At 46.5% G+C, this 19,244-nt stretch overlaps 1 protein-coding gene across 2 annotated transcripts in view; it reads right to left on the bottom strand.

Annotated features, from left to right (window-relative positions):
* Window positions 1-509: 509 nt before the first annotated feature.
* LOC102369313 (charged multivesicular body protein 3) overlaps window positions 510-19,244 on the bottom strand; it is a 46,417-nt gene continuing 27,682 nt past the window's right edge. The window contains exons 3-7 of one of the 2 annotated variants that reach the window (XM_014522271.2): window positions 14,749-14,809; window positions 7,763-7,942; window positions 4,695-4,816; window positions 3,073-3,187; window positions 510-1,024 (exon numbers count right to left, since the gene is read on the bottom strand). In XM_014522271.2, the coding sequence (XP_014377757.1) occupies window positions 885-1,024; window positions 3,073-3,187; window positions 4,695-4,816; window positions 7,763-7,942; window positions 14,749-14,809 (618 nt within the window). In that variant the 3' untranslated portion in view covers window positions 510-884. The remainder of the gene's footprint in view (window positions 1,025-3,072; window positions 3,188-4,694; window positions 4,817-7,762; window positions 7,943-14,748; window positions 14,810-19,244) is intronic. The other variant, XM_006028641.3, reaches the window with a different exon arrangement.

Here is a 19,244-nt window from a genome sequence, read left to right as displayed (position 1 = left end):
TGCTGAAGTCATGGCACTTGGTGCGGAAAGACTGAGTCCTTACAGCTAGGAGGAACATTCACAACCATTCATGAACAAGGAAGACAAATAGCTCCCCAGTCTACTGCCATGAGAGCTTTTACCGTCTGTGTCTAGATAGCTCCCCCTGTGACCTACCCAGGCTAGTAGTCCTGGATCTGGAAGGGGGTTACTGGAGAGGGCTCTGGGAGGAGGGGAGAGCACTGCAAACTTTAAACAGTGTGAAGGGGAGAGACTGCTTCTATGGTTATACACCCAAACAAGTCTTGTTTTTCCTCATTCTCTGCAGCAGGGCTAGCTACAATGTAATCAGCACAACTGCTGGGATGCTGGAAGGATTAGGATAAAATGCTTTGTGAGCCTTGGAGGAATGTTCTTGTAAGAAAGCTAGACTTTCCTTTCTGGACAATTTTTCCCAGCTTTAACAAAACAGGACACAGCATGCTCTTTAAAACAGCAATGCAAAGTCAAAGCAGACTCAAGAGAAGCAAGGATTAAAAGCACACATTTTAATAAATGCATTTGTATTGTTTCAGGAAAAAAAAAAAAAGTACAGACTTGATAACATCAAGTTGTTCAGGCAGCAGATTTAAGCCAATGAAAGTGCTTTGTTAGGGTGAAGATGCTACTTGATGCAAAGAACATATTGCAGGGTTTTTCTCTCTTGAAAATCATACATCACAGTCCCACCTCCATTTCCCCACACCCTCTCACAGGTTCAACAGAAAAATGGTAAAAATAATTTCTTATAGAATACAAACCCAGGGGGGAAAAAAAAGTATATTACAGAAGGTACTTTCACATACAAAGCTGTACGTGGATATAACATTCTGGAGCAAACCAAAAGTCAGTCTGTACATGGGAATCTAGCTCCGGAGTGTAGCCAAGCGTGACTGCATTGCTTCAATATCTTCCTCCTCATCAACAGCAACAGCGGCAGCAGCGCCCATGGGTTCAGGTTCTGGAAGAGCATCTGTAACTTTACTTGGTGCTTTACCCAAGGCCCCTGCAAACAAGCCAGAGAAGGAAGCTTTGAGTGTGTGGTCACAGTTGCTCATCTGCATGTATCGAGTAGGTAACAGCTGCTTGAGAAGTTACTTTTGTACCTATAAAATGTGCAATCAGCCAGTGATAACTGAGTATGGACCTCCTAGAGCAGGCTTATCCAACATGCAGCCCGCCAAGCCATTTTACCTGGCCCGTGGCGGGGGTGGTGGCACGGAGCTGCGGGGCTGCAGAGGTGGTGGGGGCACGGAGTGTGGAGCCATGGCAGCGGCACGTGGGGCCATGGTGAGGCAGGCAGGGTTGACCCGCAGGCCCCAGCCAGGGGATGGGAGCTGCTTACCCTCACGGGGCCCGGGGGAGCAGCCCCGCACAGGAAGCCAAGCAGCAGCCTCTGGCATTGCTGGCCCATGCCTGCCTCATCACCTGCCCTGCCCATCTCCACAGCAAGGCGATGCCTGTTCCTCCGGCCAGTCTCCCCCCGGGCGCTGCGGCTCTCCAGGCCCTGTCGCGAGGCCCCGAGGGGGCCGCTTCTCATGTGCTGCTGGGGACGGGACGAGGAGTCCAGCTGGGTCTGCACCGGGCAGCAGAAGTGGCGGCAGAGCCATGTGCCGCTCGGGACCAGACAAGCCTGCACCGGTCAGTCCCAAGGCACACGGCACTGACCGGAGCAGGCTCATCCCGTCCTGAACGACACATGGCTCTGCCGCCACTTCTGCTGGCCGGCCTCGTCCTGTCCCCAGCAGCACATGAGAAGCCGGCTTTGGCTGCATGCTGCTTTTCCTGGCCGGTGCCTGGCCGGTGCCTACCCGGTTCTGCCGAGGCAGGTCTTGCAGCACCATGTCAATCCGAGCGTGGCACTGGCAGGCCGAGCGGGCCCCAGGTTACAGGTTAACCCTGGGCTGGCCCCGCGGCTTCTCAGCACCAGGTCAACCCAGTTGTAGCCAAGTGGCTCCTGCAGCACCATGTCAACCCCTGTAACTTCAATGGTGTCAAAGGTCACATGACATCACTTCCTGCTATGATACCACTTCCTGTGACATCTCTGAATATGGCTCGCTGGCCCACTGGGTGATAAAAAGTTCGTGATCCGGCCCGGTTCGTGATTCGAAAAGGTGGCCACCCCTGTCCTAGAGCGAGGAGGTAAGAGCATGCCACTGAGCCAGCCACTTCCTACTGACCATATACACCTGGTCATTAGGGGGCCTACAGCCTGCCCAGGTTTACTATTCCTTAGGAGAAGAACATATATGAAGTCCTCTCTCTCCTGGCCTCCAGCATCTACCCCAGCCCTGAGCCAAGTACTTGTGGGAGGCAGAGATTCAGAGCAGTTTTCTAAACATCAAAGAAGAAAAGTGACAGAGAAGAAATGACTTGGCTGCAGAGAGGATGGGGGCACATGCCTTTTATGTAATAGCCTAAGGGTTACAGCACATGCCCAGGAAATGGGTGACCTCGGTTCCAGGCCCTCAGCTTTTAAGGGCCCTCAAACCAGGCTCTTCAGAGAGAGTGCACTAACCAGACTACAGGTTAGGCTGGGATGATGCCACCCCCATAGACCTGCTGCACCTGGGCCTGTGCAAAAGGAAAGATGCACAGAGCATAAACAAACGTGAGCCTGCCTGCACAGCCCTGATGAGGGCCACGTCACTAGGAAAGGTTGTTGCTAGTTGTGGGTTTTGGTCCCTGCTTAATAAGCTTCAGAAACATCCTCAGGAGCAGGGAACAATTCAGAATCTTCCCAGGGACATGTCTGCATTGCTGGCCTACAGCATCAGGTTCCATTTTGACACCCTCCGGCCCCATGAGTGCTGTGTTCCTAGCTGCACGGTCAATCCCAAATAGCTGGTGGTACCTCTGGACATGCCTGGTAGCAGAACTTTTGGCACTAAGCAGCTTGCAGGTGGATACAGGGGGCAGGGGTTGGCAAGGGAGCATCTACACAGAAAAACTGCTTTTGTTGACTGCTCGTGGAGACTGGCACCTACCTTCTGTCACTTCAGGCATCTATGTGCTATTTTGGACCCACACACACAAAGCGCATACACTTACCAGCTGTGATCTCAAACAGGATTTTATCAATTTCCATCTCTGCCTCCTCTTCCATTTCCTCTTGGTCTTCCATACTTTCAAAGGTGTCCTCTAACATCTCCTCTATTATACCTGCCTGCAGAGTAACAGGAGCAGTATGTTCATTTCTGGGAATTAGTCAAGCCCAGTTGGAGAACAGGACCCTCAAGAAAGCTGAGTTACTCTCCTGGCTCCAGAGTAGGTCTATGGCAGTCAGACCCACTGGGGAACTTAAGCTTTGCTCCCTAGAGCAGCCTGCTAGAGCAAGGGCACGGTCCTCTTGCACCATCCACACTCACAATCGCTTATGATTTCCAGAGTTCCCCATGAGGTTAGCACATAGCAGAGCTTGTTTCTTTTGTTACTTTAAACATGCACCCAGCTCTCAAGTTTCCCCTGCCAAAAAAACAAGGTTTGTCCTTATACCAGTGGGACAAAGGACAACCAAAGGGCAGAAGACGAGGTAAACTGAAGTCATTCACTGTATTACTCAAACATGCACCTACTATTAGCTGTACTACTGAACAATTAATAATGTTTAACTCTTAACTGACAGCACCGAAACCTTTCAGAACCTACGCTGTATGTTACTGTTTCATTAATGAGAGTCTCAGAGATTTTCTTTGTGTATTACTAATTCCACAGGGAACAAGAGAAATGTGTAAGTATAAATTATAAACCCCTTTTAGGGTTTGTGACTCAAACTGCAAAACTGTTCTAAGTACAACACAAAGTCAAATGCTTTAGGAAAAGAAGAAAAGAAAAGATAAGATCGCTTGGGCATGGCATTGTGCAACCGTGTTCTGAACAGTGAAGTCTGAAGTATGAACACAGGAAAAGAACTGCTTCAAATCTTTTCCTTTAACCACAGTCTCCCTGTAATGGCAGACAAGGAAGACGATGGTTTTCTCACCCCACACACAGCTGAGAATTTTAGAAAGTTTCCTACTGTACATCAGGAGGAGGCACACACTGCCCAAAAACACCCAGCAGCCCAGTAATTAGAGCACATACCCAATATGTGAGAGACAAAGGCTCAAAGCCTGCCCGATTCATCTCACAGACTTGAACCTGGCCCCTATATGCCAAGTGGGTTCCCAACCTCTGGACTATCAGCTATGCTAGGGTAGACATCAGGCCATTCCTCCAGCAGAAATCTCATTCCAGACCCGAGCCACTTCCCTCAGTAGAGCTTTGCCCACACAGGGACCTTCCTGCAAACTGTCCGTTTCTGATAAACTGACACAATCATTTGTAAAAATTTAACACATGAAAAATTCCCAGCCAGTTTCAGCACCATGCCTCCTCTTCTCTCCTACTGTCTCCCCTATCTACAACATAAGCTCTGAGGCCCAGGCAGCCTTCCCATGTGTTTGCAGTGTCTAGATGCTAGAACAGAGGCGGCCAACCTCCTGCCCTCCCCGGGCGCTGCTCCAATCCCCTTCCCGTGTCTGATCTGTTGCCCTACTTTCGGCCCCCACCCCATTTCCCTGCTCCCTCCCCAGTTTGCTGTGTGCCACACACACAGGCTACTTGTGGGCTGGCCACTCCTTTGAAACATCTCAGTTGTTAATGAAGTTTATCACTTGCCTTACAGATCTTACCTTCATCATTTCTTTGGATAATTCTCTCATTGTGGCCTGAATTTCAGGGATTTTTATTAGATTCTGCATGGCTTTCATGACTTCCGTGCTCTTCTGTAATGAGCCTGCGACTCTGAGGACAGCTGGAAGAGAAAACATGAAAAACTTCTTAATGAGGCCTACCTCTGGCAGAACACAAGTCATCTGTACAAATCCCTCTCCCTTTGGAATCAAAGTAACTCTTAAGAAATTAAATGCCTGTTTACTCAATCATCTTCATGCTTAAGGTTGGCTGCTGTAGAGGGAGGAGATGCAGCTCCTGCCCTCACCCATTTCTGAAAGACCTAAATAATTTCTATTGAAGTACCGCTGAGATGATGAGCACCACTGACAAGTTTCCCCAAAAGCTGCTACTACCAAGGCTGTGGTAGGACAGATTCGACCCCGCTGGTACCTACTTCAGAGGAGGAGGGCATAAAGCCCAGCTCCTGCTTGTGGGAAGCCTTATTGAGGCTTCCATGCAGGTAGTGAGCCCTGCAACATCTCCATGGGACCTGACTGCTCACAAAAATCAGCTGTCTTGATTTCTTGTGAAGTTGTCTCTAAAGTCTGACGTTCTGGGAGACTCAGAAGTCCTACGGCGGTCACTGCGACCCTTTGCAAGGAAGTCAGGCCAGCCTGACCTCTGCTACAGAAAGTTATTACTGAACCAAATGATTGGCAATTACCTACTTTTTCAACAAGAAGCTGGACCAGCTTGCAGTCTACGGTGGCTTTATCGGTGTTCTTTGTGGTGGCTAATTTAACTACCCACCACAACATATAGCTTCTCTGAAGCACCTCAAGTGCATTTCTTTACTGGTACTTTGAGTTGCTTGAATGTCAAATCCTGAATGAAAAATTGTTGCGAGACCTCAACTTTAAGAGGTAACACTAATATGAGTGAAGAAGTGACAATCCTCTATAGAGAGGCCAGCGTACTGCATGTACTACTGTTCATACCATATAAATGCATTTAATGTTAGCCCAGATTACTAAGATACTACAGTAATGGCACAAATCTTGGTTTCATTGACACTCAAGGGCTGTTCAAACCAAAAGCAATCTAACAGAAGTACCAGCCATGAATCCCAACTTCCTTTTTTTACTCCTTTGATGATAAAGTGTTGGCTATAATATTCCTATTAGCACCAGGAAAAAAGTATCTGTAGCAATGCTGCAGCAAAGATTGCCTTTAATTTTGTCCCAAGTGAAAAATTTAAAGTCCCTCTATACCATGACGCATTGACTGATTTTAGTCTCCTGATTTACCACTGACAGTTCAGATCAATTCACTATGGTACTTGAACGGATAAAATAAATATTAAAATTGCACGTTCTGAAACCGACTCCAAGGTTTGCTTTACTAACCTGGTAGCCAAACCGTCCCATACCCCACAGCAATCTCACTCTCAAATACAAACATCCATTAGCATCCACTCTAGACAAAGCACTCTGAAGAATTTAAAATGCAAGTAAAGCCATTATCCTGTGTACAAGCCAGACATCCAGAGCAGTCAGCAACTGCATCACCATATATAGGTGCAGACAGAAGTGCAGCTCCCTGGTCTAAACTCACGATGCTTTGCAGAAAGTGCCATGAGTTAAGACGGATCCTTCCGAGCCAAAAGACATTAGCTGTTGGAGGATTGCTTCAATTTGAAGAGGCTGTGTTTCTGCAGGGTCTCTACCCTAGCTCCACCCCTCCTCTCCCAGCTCTGGTGCTGTGTCTGGATGGGAGGGGTAGGAGGCAGGGGAGGGAGCTTGTTCTGGGGGTTCCCCAGGTGTGCTAGAGTCAGGGGAATGGGTGGATTAGAGCTCCTGAGGTGGGGGGCTCCAATCTACCTGCACCATCCTCCAGCACTGGATTGGGTCCTTTTAAAGTGCTCTGCAGCTGCGCACTTCTGTTTGGTCATGGCTGTAGAGCGCTTTCAGGGGGCCAGATCAAGAGAAAATTGCCATTTCTGTCTGCACCTTATGTTGCTTTTTCGACTTCTGATGCTGTCTCCCAGGCCCCACTATGCAGTCACACTTCCTGGTTCAACTCTTCTCACAGACTGTCAGCCAATATCTGGGGGAGTCATGGTTCCCTACCCCAGTCCTTTTCCTGCGGTTCAACTTTGCCCCTCTGGTTTCCTCGGTCACTGATCAGCCATCCTTACTGCAGGCTGCTTGTATACCCGTGCTGTCCTTGACTCTGCTTTTCTCTACGCTTCCATTTCTCTTTTCCTCTCCTGTGGGACTGACACAGGCAGACCAGGCAAACAGCTCTGATGAGTCATGATCCTATGGTTCTTTGTGGACCAAAGGAGGTTTATCGAATGGAAAAAAAAAAGAAAGATATCTGCATTGCAGAGCTCTTCTCATCAGGCAGCCCCTTATAAGTCTTCTCTAGATCCCTTTTTTCTTCATTGCTACTGAAGCTGGAATATGGAGAGTGATCAAAGACCTTGCAGAAAGCATACTCAAGACAGATTTGAATATGAACAGCAAGGGTTTGGGCAAAGGAGGGGGTAGGGGAGAGAGAGGGCCCAAGCAGAGGGGTGGCATGGAATAAGTGATCAGTCCAGGTTCAAAGTGGAAAAATTCTTCCTCTGCTCCCTAATTTTATATAATAAAATCATATCCTCCCTCAAGCACTACAGTCCACATGACTTGCTTCAAACCCAGTTATTTATAAGATGCAGGAAACTCTTCTGAATGAAGTAAACCTTGTCCACAGACCCTGCCAGAACTGACCATGAGAGAACTTCAACAAGTTCTTATTGCAGAGTGGTACAGGGATATAGGGGCATTCAGTATTAATGGTATTCAGGCCAGGTATGAAAACTACTGAGCATCACTAGAGAAAAAACTCCATCGCAGAGCAGGTGATTCAAGTATAAACATGGTTTTGAGGCTCGGAGTCAAGTAGACGTGGATCCAAATATACAACCTTTTCCCAAATTCTGGCAGGGTTTGGTCCCTGTTCTTCCATGCGTGTCAAGCCTCACCTCTGCAGTTAGCCTAAGGAACAGTAATTTCACTGGGGTTCAAAAAGATGTTCTCACCAAGCTGGTTCTTCATCCCCATGAGAACAGAGTTCATGTGTGCTTTGGACGCATAGAGTTTGCTCACAGCCTTCCGAGAGCGGATCATCTCTTTGGCCAAAACCACGCACACGTCTTTTTGACCCTTTTTGGCAGCATCTTTTATTGATCGCTTCACCTTCTCCTCTTCTCTCTGGATATCTGGATCAGAATAAAAGCAAACATGGACAACAGTCAGGAATTGCTAAAGTTTTGGAGCAGATGCTTGTTATTCAGTGGAGCATCCACTTTCAAAGTTAATATAACAGCACTTTCCACTGCAATACCAGCCCTTGTTAAAGAATCAAGCCAGCCATTGATATATGTTTGGCTCATGCACTGCCAACAGAATAGTTACTTAAGTTCCAAGAGTGAAATCTATGTACAATTTCCAACTCTATAATTTCCCTTGCAGTCAGTCAGTCAGTCACACCATCAGTACTTGGCTAAGATCAGCTCCCACCTGAAAAGGCAGAAATGATTCTGCTAAGAAAGAGCATTTTGAAAATACTTGCCTCCATTACAACTCCTACCCAAAGAAAGTCACTGCCAAACTCTTTTGAAGACCTGATGCTTGCTAAGGCACGGCATGGTAATTCAGGTCCCCAAACAGCTGTGCTAGCAAAGAACGCTCATTTCTGTCTATAGCCGGCCACAGGATTGTATCCAGATAGATCCAGGGATTCTGGGCATCAAGGCTCAGTTACTAAAGCTCTCCATATTTACCAATTACAGCCAGCTGTCCCAAAACCATGATTCTCAACCAGGGTGTTGTGTCACCCTGGGGTGCCAGAAGGTGTGAGGAGATAAGCAGATAAGTGCTGGCTCACGCCTGTCCTTGCCTGACTGATCCCCCATCTGCGCTGCCCAGCCCCTCTGCAAGGAGGCAAGCACTGCGATATATAAAATAGGTTTTAAGTTTCAAATCACTCGATTCAAAATCATTATGGAGGGGTGCCTCAAGTCCAATGAAGTTGAGAACCACTGTCCTAAAGAAAGCTAAATCTGGTTCTGAGACCATAGCTGGCCTTCTTAAATTAACATAGATTGCCAGGAATTTATCACTCCAGTTCACCAGTCTTTGCTCTGGCTTCCTCTCGCACTCCAGGTTGTTTTCCTGATTTCCAAAGCCCTCGTGTAGTACTGGCCCCAGCTTCCTAGGAGATCAGCCTTTTGCGATGACGTCGCACAACTGCTTCACTCCACAGGGTGAAAAAAAAAGAAAGAAAAGGCTGCCAAAGAGATCAACAACCATAGGAGAAGAAAGCCTCCCAGGAGCTGGACAGCCAGCAAGGAACTCACTGCTGGGTGAAGTAGATGGCTGCCAGCTTCAGGCATTCAAAACTAAATGCTAAATCCACCTGCCGACACACTTCTCACACAATAACTCTGTCACTCCCATTAGCATCTTTACTTTAATATATTCCACAAACTCCTGGAAGACCGATTCAGGCTGAACATTAGGAAAAAAACTTCTTCACGGTCAGGGATAGGCTTCCTCCAGACCTGGTGCAATCGCCTACCCTGGAAATCTTCAAGAGGAGACTAGACAGTCACCTTGCTGGGGTCCTCGGACCCCCAGTTGTCTTTCCTGCTTGGTGCAGGGGGCTGGACCCGATGATCTCCCGGGGTCCCTTCTGGCCTTACAATCTATGAATTTATAAAAAACCCTGATATTTGCTTCCTTCCAATTAGTTTGTGGATTACGCAAGGCATTTGTCGAAGATACTCAGACACCGTGATGAGAGGTGAGGACATAAAGATGCCTAAAGCTGCCCAAGGTGCCTATTACAGATCCACCCTGCTCCTCTCGTTCAAGGAAGCTGAAATCACTTGTATATTTAGACTGGAGTGGGCAAAATGCAGCCCACAGGCCACATGTGGCCTGCCAGGCCATTCTATCTGGCCCACAGGACCCCTTAAAAAAATTTTAGAAAATAATAGTTACCTACCCTGGCTGCCTGTCATGCGGCCCTCGATGGCTTGCCAAAACTCAGTAAACGGCCCTGCCCCCAAAATAATTGCTCACCCTTGATTTAGACCCCATGTGCACCTGTAAACACATGGTCCAGTGTCTCAGCACACTCTGCAGATACTAACCAAACTCTTCACTCCATCTTGCAGAACAATCGTTCACTTTTTTGTTATATATAGTTCATTAAGTAATTAATATTTGCATCTGGCTTCCAGGTTATACTGTTTCATCACAATTTAACAGAGCTTGGGACCCAGACACACAATATATTCACACCGGTGTCATTGACATCAGATAACACAGGACCCAGAGCAAACAGATGACCAATTATCCCAGAGTTGCTGCTGCAGTTGACACCGTTACAACATTGATTACCGGACTTGGGGAGGTAATAGCCTAGCTGCATTGAACAAATGACTAACTTGGGATAACTGAAGACATATAATGCCAATACTGGTGTTTATTCCCCCTTATTAGAATCCATTGCTGAATTATCTAAGGAATATACTCTGTGTCTGCCTTTTTTCCCCCCATTGGTGCAAGTCAGTTTACACTGATGTCCACATATCATGTGTCAAGGTCTTGGAAGCAATATTATTTTGCAGCTGGTACACTGACTTTTTTGCATTTAGAAATCACTCTCAAAGGAGTCAGGGACAACATGGTATTATCTAGGAAGGCCTCTACTCTGGAAGCATCAAATGATTGATTGATTGATTGAGGCAAGTGTGAGTGGCTGCCTCAAACCTGATTCGGTCTCTAGCTTTGCACCCAGTCTTTGATGCCAATGTACTGTACGTGAGGAAGTACACGTATGACATGGAACGAAAACTGGACTAAATAGATCCCAATCATTGTATTTTGGAATTGAGATACAGTGGAATTCACAAGCTTTCTGACATAAAGCAAGGCCTCTCCTTTTTAAAGGAAAGGATTTGACTTAAGTAAAATGTACAGAAGATTTAAACTAGGTGAGGAGATAACTGTAACTATGCACAACAAGAAAACATGCCATAAACAGTGCACTCAAAGAAGAGAGTCACACGTTGAGACATGCACAAGAAAGAACAAGGGGATAAGCTGGTGCAGCTCTGTTGTCCTGACCCAGCAATGTGTCCATTCCAGGAGAACGGCTGAAAAACTAGCTTACAAGAGCCTGCATACGCTGAATCCTTACATCTGTTTGAAGGTCTAAGCACATACTGCGGCAAAGAGGATTCAGTGAAATCCCTTGCGAAGAAACTAAGTTCAAAACAAATGTTTTTCGTGATTTCTAGTGTTGCAACAAGCTCCTTGCTTTACAGAGGGGAAGAATTTTACCCTGATGGGAGTCTGGAGCTGGCAGACTGTGACAAGCCATCCATCAAAATCGGGTTCTGCACTTTTGGCACAGGCTCCGCTGGAACGGAGACATCAATGCAGATTCTCGCGTGGGAGTTAATGAATCTTTTACTTTGGGTGAGTCATTCTCCAAATGTCATTTGATGAGAGATGTTCTAAGACATCAGGCTCAGCCAATCCACAGGGACCGAAAGCATTCTCTCTTCAAAAACGAATAATCTCCTTCAGAAATGTCTGGCTTAGTGTTGTTTTCATCCTGTTAGCCACAAGGAATACATGCTTATAAGTGACTGGGAGCTGTCTAGATAGCATAAATGACTGTACTTTCTAGGACACTGGGGCAGGGACTCTAGGTGCCCATAAGACTGTTTAAGGTAGTGAAGACAAGTCCCCTATATTGTGCAGGAAATGCCAAGATGAATCCATTTTACACAAAGCCTTCCTCACTGACCTTTTAGGAGGCCAGGAGCACCAATAGGTCTCTATTTTTACAGTAGGTATAACTCATCTGGTCTAAAGGCAAAGAGAATCTAACTGTATGAATTTTCTTCACTATAAGGGAAGATGAATTATAATAAGTGTAAAAGGATGATCAGAAGAGACAGATCTTATTCCCAGGTTTCCCATGGAGCTGTGCCAGTGGTTTGCTACATAAACAAGGTGACCGACTATTCAGCACTGGGGAGATCTTCACTGTGTCCAGTTCTGGGCACGCCATTTTAGGGATGCTGAGAAACTGGAGAAGATCCAAAGGAGTAGAACAGAACAGTAGGACAACAGAAACTGCTGCTTAGGAACAGCAGATCCTGTACCATGCAGGGTGCTGGACAGTCCTGGAGGTTTCTTCCAGTCTGATAAAACTAACTTTCCTCATGCCTGTTTCCCAGTCTGTTGGGAGACAGGTGTCCTTATTCACAGTTGCATCGAAAGGCTTAGCTTGCATTTTTAAAACGGAACTGAGGTGCTAGAAGGCAAGATACTAAGAAAATTAAATATTCTTTTTTCCTGCCAGCTAGTCATTGGCTTTAAACAATGAAGAAACACTGACCGAGCTGAGCACATTCTGCTCAGGAGCTAACAATTTAAATGGTTTTGTTGCTGAAGTCTGACGCGTGTTTTCCAGATTCAGCACAGTCCTGTATATTTTAATACACAACAAGCTGCCATGATCTGGTAACCGACAGCTTTTATATATGGACAATGTTGTTACACAAGAGACTGCTAGCAATCGCAAGAAGGGAGAGTGCCACAGAAGTGGTGAACTCAGTCTTTGGAAGGCGATACTAAAAGCCCACCAGTGAGCCAAAGACAGTTCACTGGTAGCTCTTCCATGGCTGCTGGTTTGAGGACAGAGCTGTGCCTTGCATGCATGAACGGACTGTTAAAAGGGATTGTGTTGCAACTCTTGGGCACTGGAAATTCAAGCTCTTTGGTTAAAATGTTCTTGGCAGGACTAAGTCCTACACTGCTCCTACATTAATGAATATCCTCACAGTCAGAATAGGACGCATTCCATTTATCTGAACATGCAGGAAAATTTGAAACAACATTCTGGTTATCCAAAGCAAATCACACCAAACAAAAAGCATCATCAAAACAAGAACAATCCAGTAACAGATGGTATGAAACAGGGTATTAGTACATTGGAATCTGAAGCCAACTGTTCTAGTGACTCAAGTACACCCAGTAAAATGTTGGGTCAATGGCTGCTATATCCAGACACAATTAGCATGGCATGTCAACAGAAAATGATGGATGGGGCCCAGTTCTTACGTAAAACAGCAATGTACTCTGAATGCAGTCCCCTCAAGAGGCTAAGTCTGACCCAGAATGAGGGCCTGAAGGAAGACGCTTTGAATGACATACTATATTGGCTTCCTAGCAGGAGGCTGCTGCATTGATAAGTGTATAAAATGCATGCATCTTACAGGCCTGTCATTTTGCTGCATTCCAGCTGGAGCTTCTGAGAGGTAGACGTGTCCATGATTAGATCCCAAGCAACCTTACTTACCTGGATTCAACATACACAAGGCAAGGCTGTATACTTTAAAATGACATTTAAAAAAAAAAGTTCTGACAGTTTGATCTTCTTGCATCAATCTGTCTGCTATGTAGACTAATCCCTTACTGCTACATTGAGTGAAATACTAAAACCCTTCTAAAACTGAGATGAAATCAAGCTTTGTAAATGTGGTCACCAAGAACAATGATGTACCCAGTTTGCTCTTGTAACATGCATAAACTCTAACGTACAATTTGCAGATTGGATTAGTCTCTTGTCTGACATACTTGTTTAAGTTTAAGAATAGCATCCGATACAAGTGGAAGTCAAAGCACTTTATGAACATAAGAAAGTCTCAACGCTCCTTTAAGGTACACAGACTTTGTCCCCATTTTACAGATGGACACAGAGGGCACATCCAGACAAATGCGCACATTTCCCACAGCATGAATAGTAGCAGCACATATTTGCCCTACTGCTTTTTGCCCCAGGGCACACCTCTGCATGCACACTCTGGTGCCTGCCAAATTGTACTGGGTGGGATAGAGGTTGGGGTCAACTCCTTTGCCCCAGCAGCCCTACCGGGGGTCCTGGGGGTGTCCCAGGATAGCAGCGGCACTGCTCCGGCTGTACGGAGCTTGGCCAGCAGTCAGAGCATGGCTCTGGACAGCCAGGCTCCATTTCTGACACTGCACACTGCTGCCATGTGTACTATGCTGCTTTTTTTGGTGGCAGTTTTTTTTTCGACACTGGGATCTAGTATCAAATTTTGACACCGTGCTGCTAATTTGCAGTACAGTGAATGGGTGCAAGTGCACCATGTGCAGTTTGCAGTGCCTCAGACAGCTTTGAGGCACCACAAACTGCACACGCGCACACATCTGGACTTGCCAAGAGATTAAATAGGAACCGGGCAGATAAAAACAAATATCCAGTAACCAAAAGTCAATACAGAAAGTCCTCTGCCAACATGGCCCCAGAGAAAACCCTGGTGAACAGCTCAGTTCTGCCACTTTCCAGCTGCTGGGAAGGTGGAGAGAAAGAAACAAATCAGAAAACATAATGGCACGGTTCAAGACCAAGCACCTTTCCCTTCCTTGACTATACAGAGGGCCTAATGCTGCACCCACTGAAACCAATAGAAAATTCCCCTGGATTACTGGAAGCAAGACCTTGGTCCTTATCTTACACCCTCCTGTTTGCCACTTCCTGCCTCAAATGACAGGTAAATTACACTTGATTTTTATATTTGCTGTACACTAGTGCACGCTTCCTTCACCTAAAATGTGACTTACATAGCTGAGGTTCCTGGATAGTTTGACCTAAACTAAAGTTTTCAGAAGTGCCAAGCAACTTAGGCCCTAAAACTCAAGTCACTTTACCAAATGGGATTTAGGAGCGGTACCTGCATTGAAAGTGTATGAGACTTAAGTACTTCTGAAACATCATCCCCATACAGACTTCCAGAGGGGTTTCAAATGCTTACACCAAGTCTGTATCTGATCCTAAGAGCAGGTTTAGACTTTTCATCCAATTTTTCATTTCTATATCTAGAATGTATAGATTAAAGGTCCTGAGAAGTCCAAGGGTGCTTTTCTGGCATTTTCATAGGAACTGATAGAGAAAGGGAAAAGATGTGAAAATACGAACCTCGAATCTGTCTGTCTATCACTCTCATTTCTTTCCTCATCTTCAGTGACCATTCGTTTACCTAAAAAAAGAAAAGAAAGCAGACATCATTGAACTGACCCATTTTTAAGAAGTGAGCTTTGTAGGTAGGTTTTTAAAGCATATTCACGAAATAAGCTCTTTAGAAAGACATCACACCCCTGCCCCTAGGAAACAAGCCTCTGACAGTTATGTACATGCTCCACATGCCATGCAGGAACTCCAAGACAACTACTCTGTCCAGTTTAGAGGATATACACATATGTATGTATATAATACATCCAGACCTGGAAAGGGGTTCCAGTTGGCCCACTGAATGGAACAACTGCTCTGATGTGCAAGTGCAGCAGATCTGTACTTATCCAAATGGAACTTATTCCGATAACCAAGCATGGAGTTGCAGAAAACAATTTTAGTGGAGCAAGCAAAATGGGATGCGTTTCGACCAGTCCCATAGAAAGTATTGCTCATGGAGTGAAAACATCAGAATCAGGCCTTTGACAGCCACCGAAGCTAATGTGCCTGGTGCTCCTCAGTGGCCAGCACCACATAAGACCTATCAAACAAAAACAAGCTACTGTTTATGAAACCTGCAGCACTGGAACAAATTTAAAATGTGCATCTGGAAGAGGAAAGAGGAAGGGAGATTCATGTACCTGGAAGCTCAGATAGTTTAGCAGGATTTTCAGAGAAATTTAGCAGTTTTCAGTTATAGGCTTTAAATAAAAAAACCCCAATTTAATGATTGCTCCCTGCTTGTATTTTTCCTTCTCTTAAGCAACAGTATAAACTTTACAGGCAGTAAGATAAGTGTAGAGAAAGCCAGAGCAGCAAAACCAAGACTGGAAGAAATAAATTTCTAGCAGCATTCCACATTTTCTGCTGGAAGTGATCAGCAATGGGGATGATCTGCTCTCGTAGGCAACTTTCTGCCATATCTTCTTAATAGTTGTTCCACGGATTCCGACACTGGCATTCATTCAAGGACATACTCCTTAGGGATTTTTAAATCCAGGGCTGTCCCACTAAGCAGCCAACAAACAAACGCATCAACATTAGTGTCCTTTCACAAGCAAACACCATGAGCATCAGTATCAACTTTGCTGGACCAGCCATGTTGTTCAGATGTCCGACTCCGTTTCCCGAAGCTAGTTCTAGTCTCCCAGCTCAGTCAAAGTGTGTGCTCGAGAGGAGGGCAGAGAAAGCACTTCAAAAACTTGAAAAAAATGCATCATCAGCATCAACTCATGAGAGGCTATCGCCCAGGGCCGCCCCAAATGGAGGAAGACTCTACTTCAAGGATCTCAGTACTCTGAAACCTCACGATGACAACAGGACACAGAAAAGCGGGAGTGGAAGAAACAGTGTGCCGCAGACCTAATCAAGAATACAGAGCCATCCACCCCGCATGGAAACACGTGTCCAAGTTGCAATAGAACCTGTCGATCCCGTATTGGCCTTGTCAGCCACCCTCAGATCCACAGACAAGACAATCATCCTTGACTGCCAATGTTAACTAAGCAGCTGGGGGCCACAGGATGCACAGGTCACACCAGTGAGGGCTGCATGCTGTGTGGGCCGTACCAGTGCAAGCCATGAACCCTTGGGCAGCCCACCTTGCAAGTGCCTCCCTGCACCACATTTGCAGATGCCCCTACCATGCAGGTGTCCTGATCCCATCTTCAGCACTCTGGGCCATCTGTGTGCTGCCCTGCAGCTGCATGCATGCACGCGGCATTTATCCGTGACACTACTGGCCACATCAGTCAAAAATGCCGATTGCTGATAATGTAAATTTTCCTTATATCAGTGCTGATACGGTATGGGAACGATGTGTTGGTGCACCTCTACTTTCCAGGGTTAGTTTTCTTTATTTTTCTGTAGAGAGCCAGGCAAGCACAGCACTACACAAAATTGCTGGGGTGAGATGTGAGCCTGAGCACAAGCCTCAGCTTGGTAAGCAGGTGTTTAGAAGGCTGTCTACTCCCCCTCAGGCAAGTCCATGTTAGAATTATTATTAGTATTATTATTTTTAACTCCAGTTAATGGACTGTCAACTAACAGCAGCCAGCTAATCTAGCTACTTGTCTGGGCACTCCACAAGTATTTATTCCAATACTTATGTCCTGAAACAAGCTACCATGAATTGAATGCTCAGATTTATACATACAAACCTATTTCCCAGCTGGCTCAAAATTAGCTATAATTAAACCTCTACTATGGAAACAAGTCTTACATCTAGGGGTGCACCAATAAATATTTTTTTGGTTGATACTGACGGTCACTTATTAACTAGCCATATTGGCCAACACTGATCCGATTGCCAAGATGCAGCCCAGCAGCTTGGAGAGCAGCGTCCAGCCGGTAAGTCTGCTGAGGGGAGGGGCAAAAGGGCATGGGTGGCAAGGTGGGGGCAGACTGAGGCCCCCCACAGTGAGGGGGGGAGTGGGGCAGAGACAGGGGCAGGGGAGGGGAGGGGAGGGGACAGAGCTGCAGACAGCTCCTGCTACTACACACACCCCAGGCAGAGGCATAAGGACCATGTGCCCCCTGGATTTGTGCACAGGGGGCTGTCCGCTGCAGGCTCGGGGCCAGGGGCTGGGCTGGCCTCTTCCTGGCAGGGAGGCTGGGCTGGGGCTGTGCTCAGGATAGGCAGCAGTACTGGGAGAGAGGACTCGAGAAATTTTGGGGTGGCCACAGCACACCCCGTGTTCCCCGCTCCCAGTGCCACCACTGCCCACCCCAAGTACAGCCCTCAGGCCCTCTACCAGGAAGAGGTCGGTGCAGCCCCCAACCCAGCCTGCAGCCCACCGTTGCCCCACGCACAAATCCAGGGGGCACATACCCACCCCCCCGTGCCTCCCCCGGGGGTGTGCACAGCAGTGGGAGCTGCCCCCCTCCCCACCTCCTGCAGAGAAGCGACCTATGGCTCTGCCCCACCCCCTGCCCCGCCTGGGCAGCACTTGCCCCCATGCTCCCTCCCTCACCATGGGGGCCTCGATCTGTGGCCCCCAGACTTTACTGGCCGGACACTGCTCTCTGAACTGCCGGATTACATTCCTGGTTGCATGCATGCTGTGGCTGTGTGCACGCATGTCACATTTATTGGTGACATTATCAGCCACATCGGCAAAAAAAGCCAATTGCCAATAATGTCAATTTCCTTTTAGCAGTGCCGACACAACATAGACCGCTATATCAGGGCAGCTCTACTTAAATCTCATGCATGCTACTGTCTAAGATAGCATGGTGGGACCATAGCAATAGTCACGTCAAAGCTGAATCTGCTACTTCTCAGCTCCATCTCCTCTGTTGGTTAACACTGGCCTCATGATTAGGTGAAGACAGCAATGAAGGGGGCCTGGGTTCTGTTTCCAGCTCAGCCACAGATTTGCCACCCGACTCTCGGTAAGTCACTTGATCTTTATGCACCTTTGTTTCCCAGCTGTAGAACATGGACTGCATTTCATTACTTTATAAAATGTGCAAGTGGCAGTAAAGAGACAAAAAATCCTAGGCCTACTCATTCAAACAGATATAGTGTGGTGGCTAGCTAGTAATGGGGAAGGGTAGCTGTCCCCAAGGAGAGCAGGATCCCGGGCCACTACTATGGGAGGAAAGGAGTTGACTCCTTTGGGGGCTTGACTTCACAGGCAATACCCGTCTCTGGTGATCTAAAGATGATTTAAAAAGAAATCACACAGATGGCTGTAAATTGTACTGTCAAGCAAATGGAATAGGCATAAAACTCGGTGTCCTGTCTTAGGTAACTAATAGCAGCAATAGCAATATTATCCTTGTAATTTCACATCATATTTACTAATTTAACAAGTGCTCCCTAGTTAGGCTATTTTAGGCACTGGAACATAAGGTTGGCATAGAAAAAAAAAAAAATCAATTGGTACTAATCATTAAGTTGAACACCGCCTTCCACAGTGGTGTTGTTTCTCTCTGAACTCAGAATTACAACCAAAGCAGACAGGAAACTTGTATACCGAGATTCAAAGAGTTTAGATGGACGTAGAGTCAACAATGTCTTTTTATGTAAGCAAATGAAAGGCTGGATTGGAAAAATTGTCACTGGTCAAGCTGAACAGATTGAGATCTGGATATGGACGCTTCAAAACAACACTTCACAAGATGAATATCTTGGACAGCTCCCTGTGCGAATGCAGCGCCCAACAGCACAGCACGCAGTCAAAAGCTGCGATTACAAATGCCCGGATGGGGCAGATGGAGTCCACACAACGCACGATAACACCAGACAACGGCTCAGATTTGGAAGTTGGTCTCTGACACCGTATGAAAGAAGAGGAGACAGGCTGGATTAAAAACTGGTTCATACTGCAATGGGTCCCTGCGGGAAGGGGAATGGATCAAGAAAGACCTCTTCTACGCACAAAATGCCACCACTTTTATCTGAGATTTTTTTTAGCCAATTTCAGTGAACTCAGTGTAGGTCTATATACAGATCCCTA

Source organism: Alligator sinensis, unplaced genomic scaffold, assembly GCF_000455745.1.
Source record: "Alligator sinensis unplaced genomic scaffold, ASM45574v1 scaffold656_1, whole genome shotgun sequence".
Classification (NCBI taxonomy): domain Eukaryota; kingdom Metazoa; phylum Chordata; order Crocodylia; family Alligatoridae; genus Alligator; species Alligator sinensis.
This window is presented reverse-complemented; position numbering and strand designations above follow the sequence as displayed.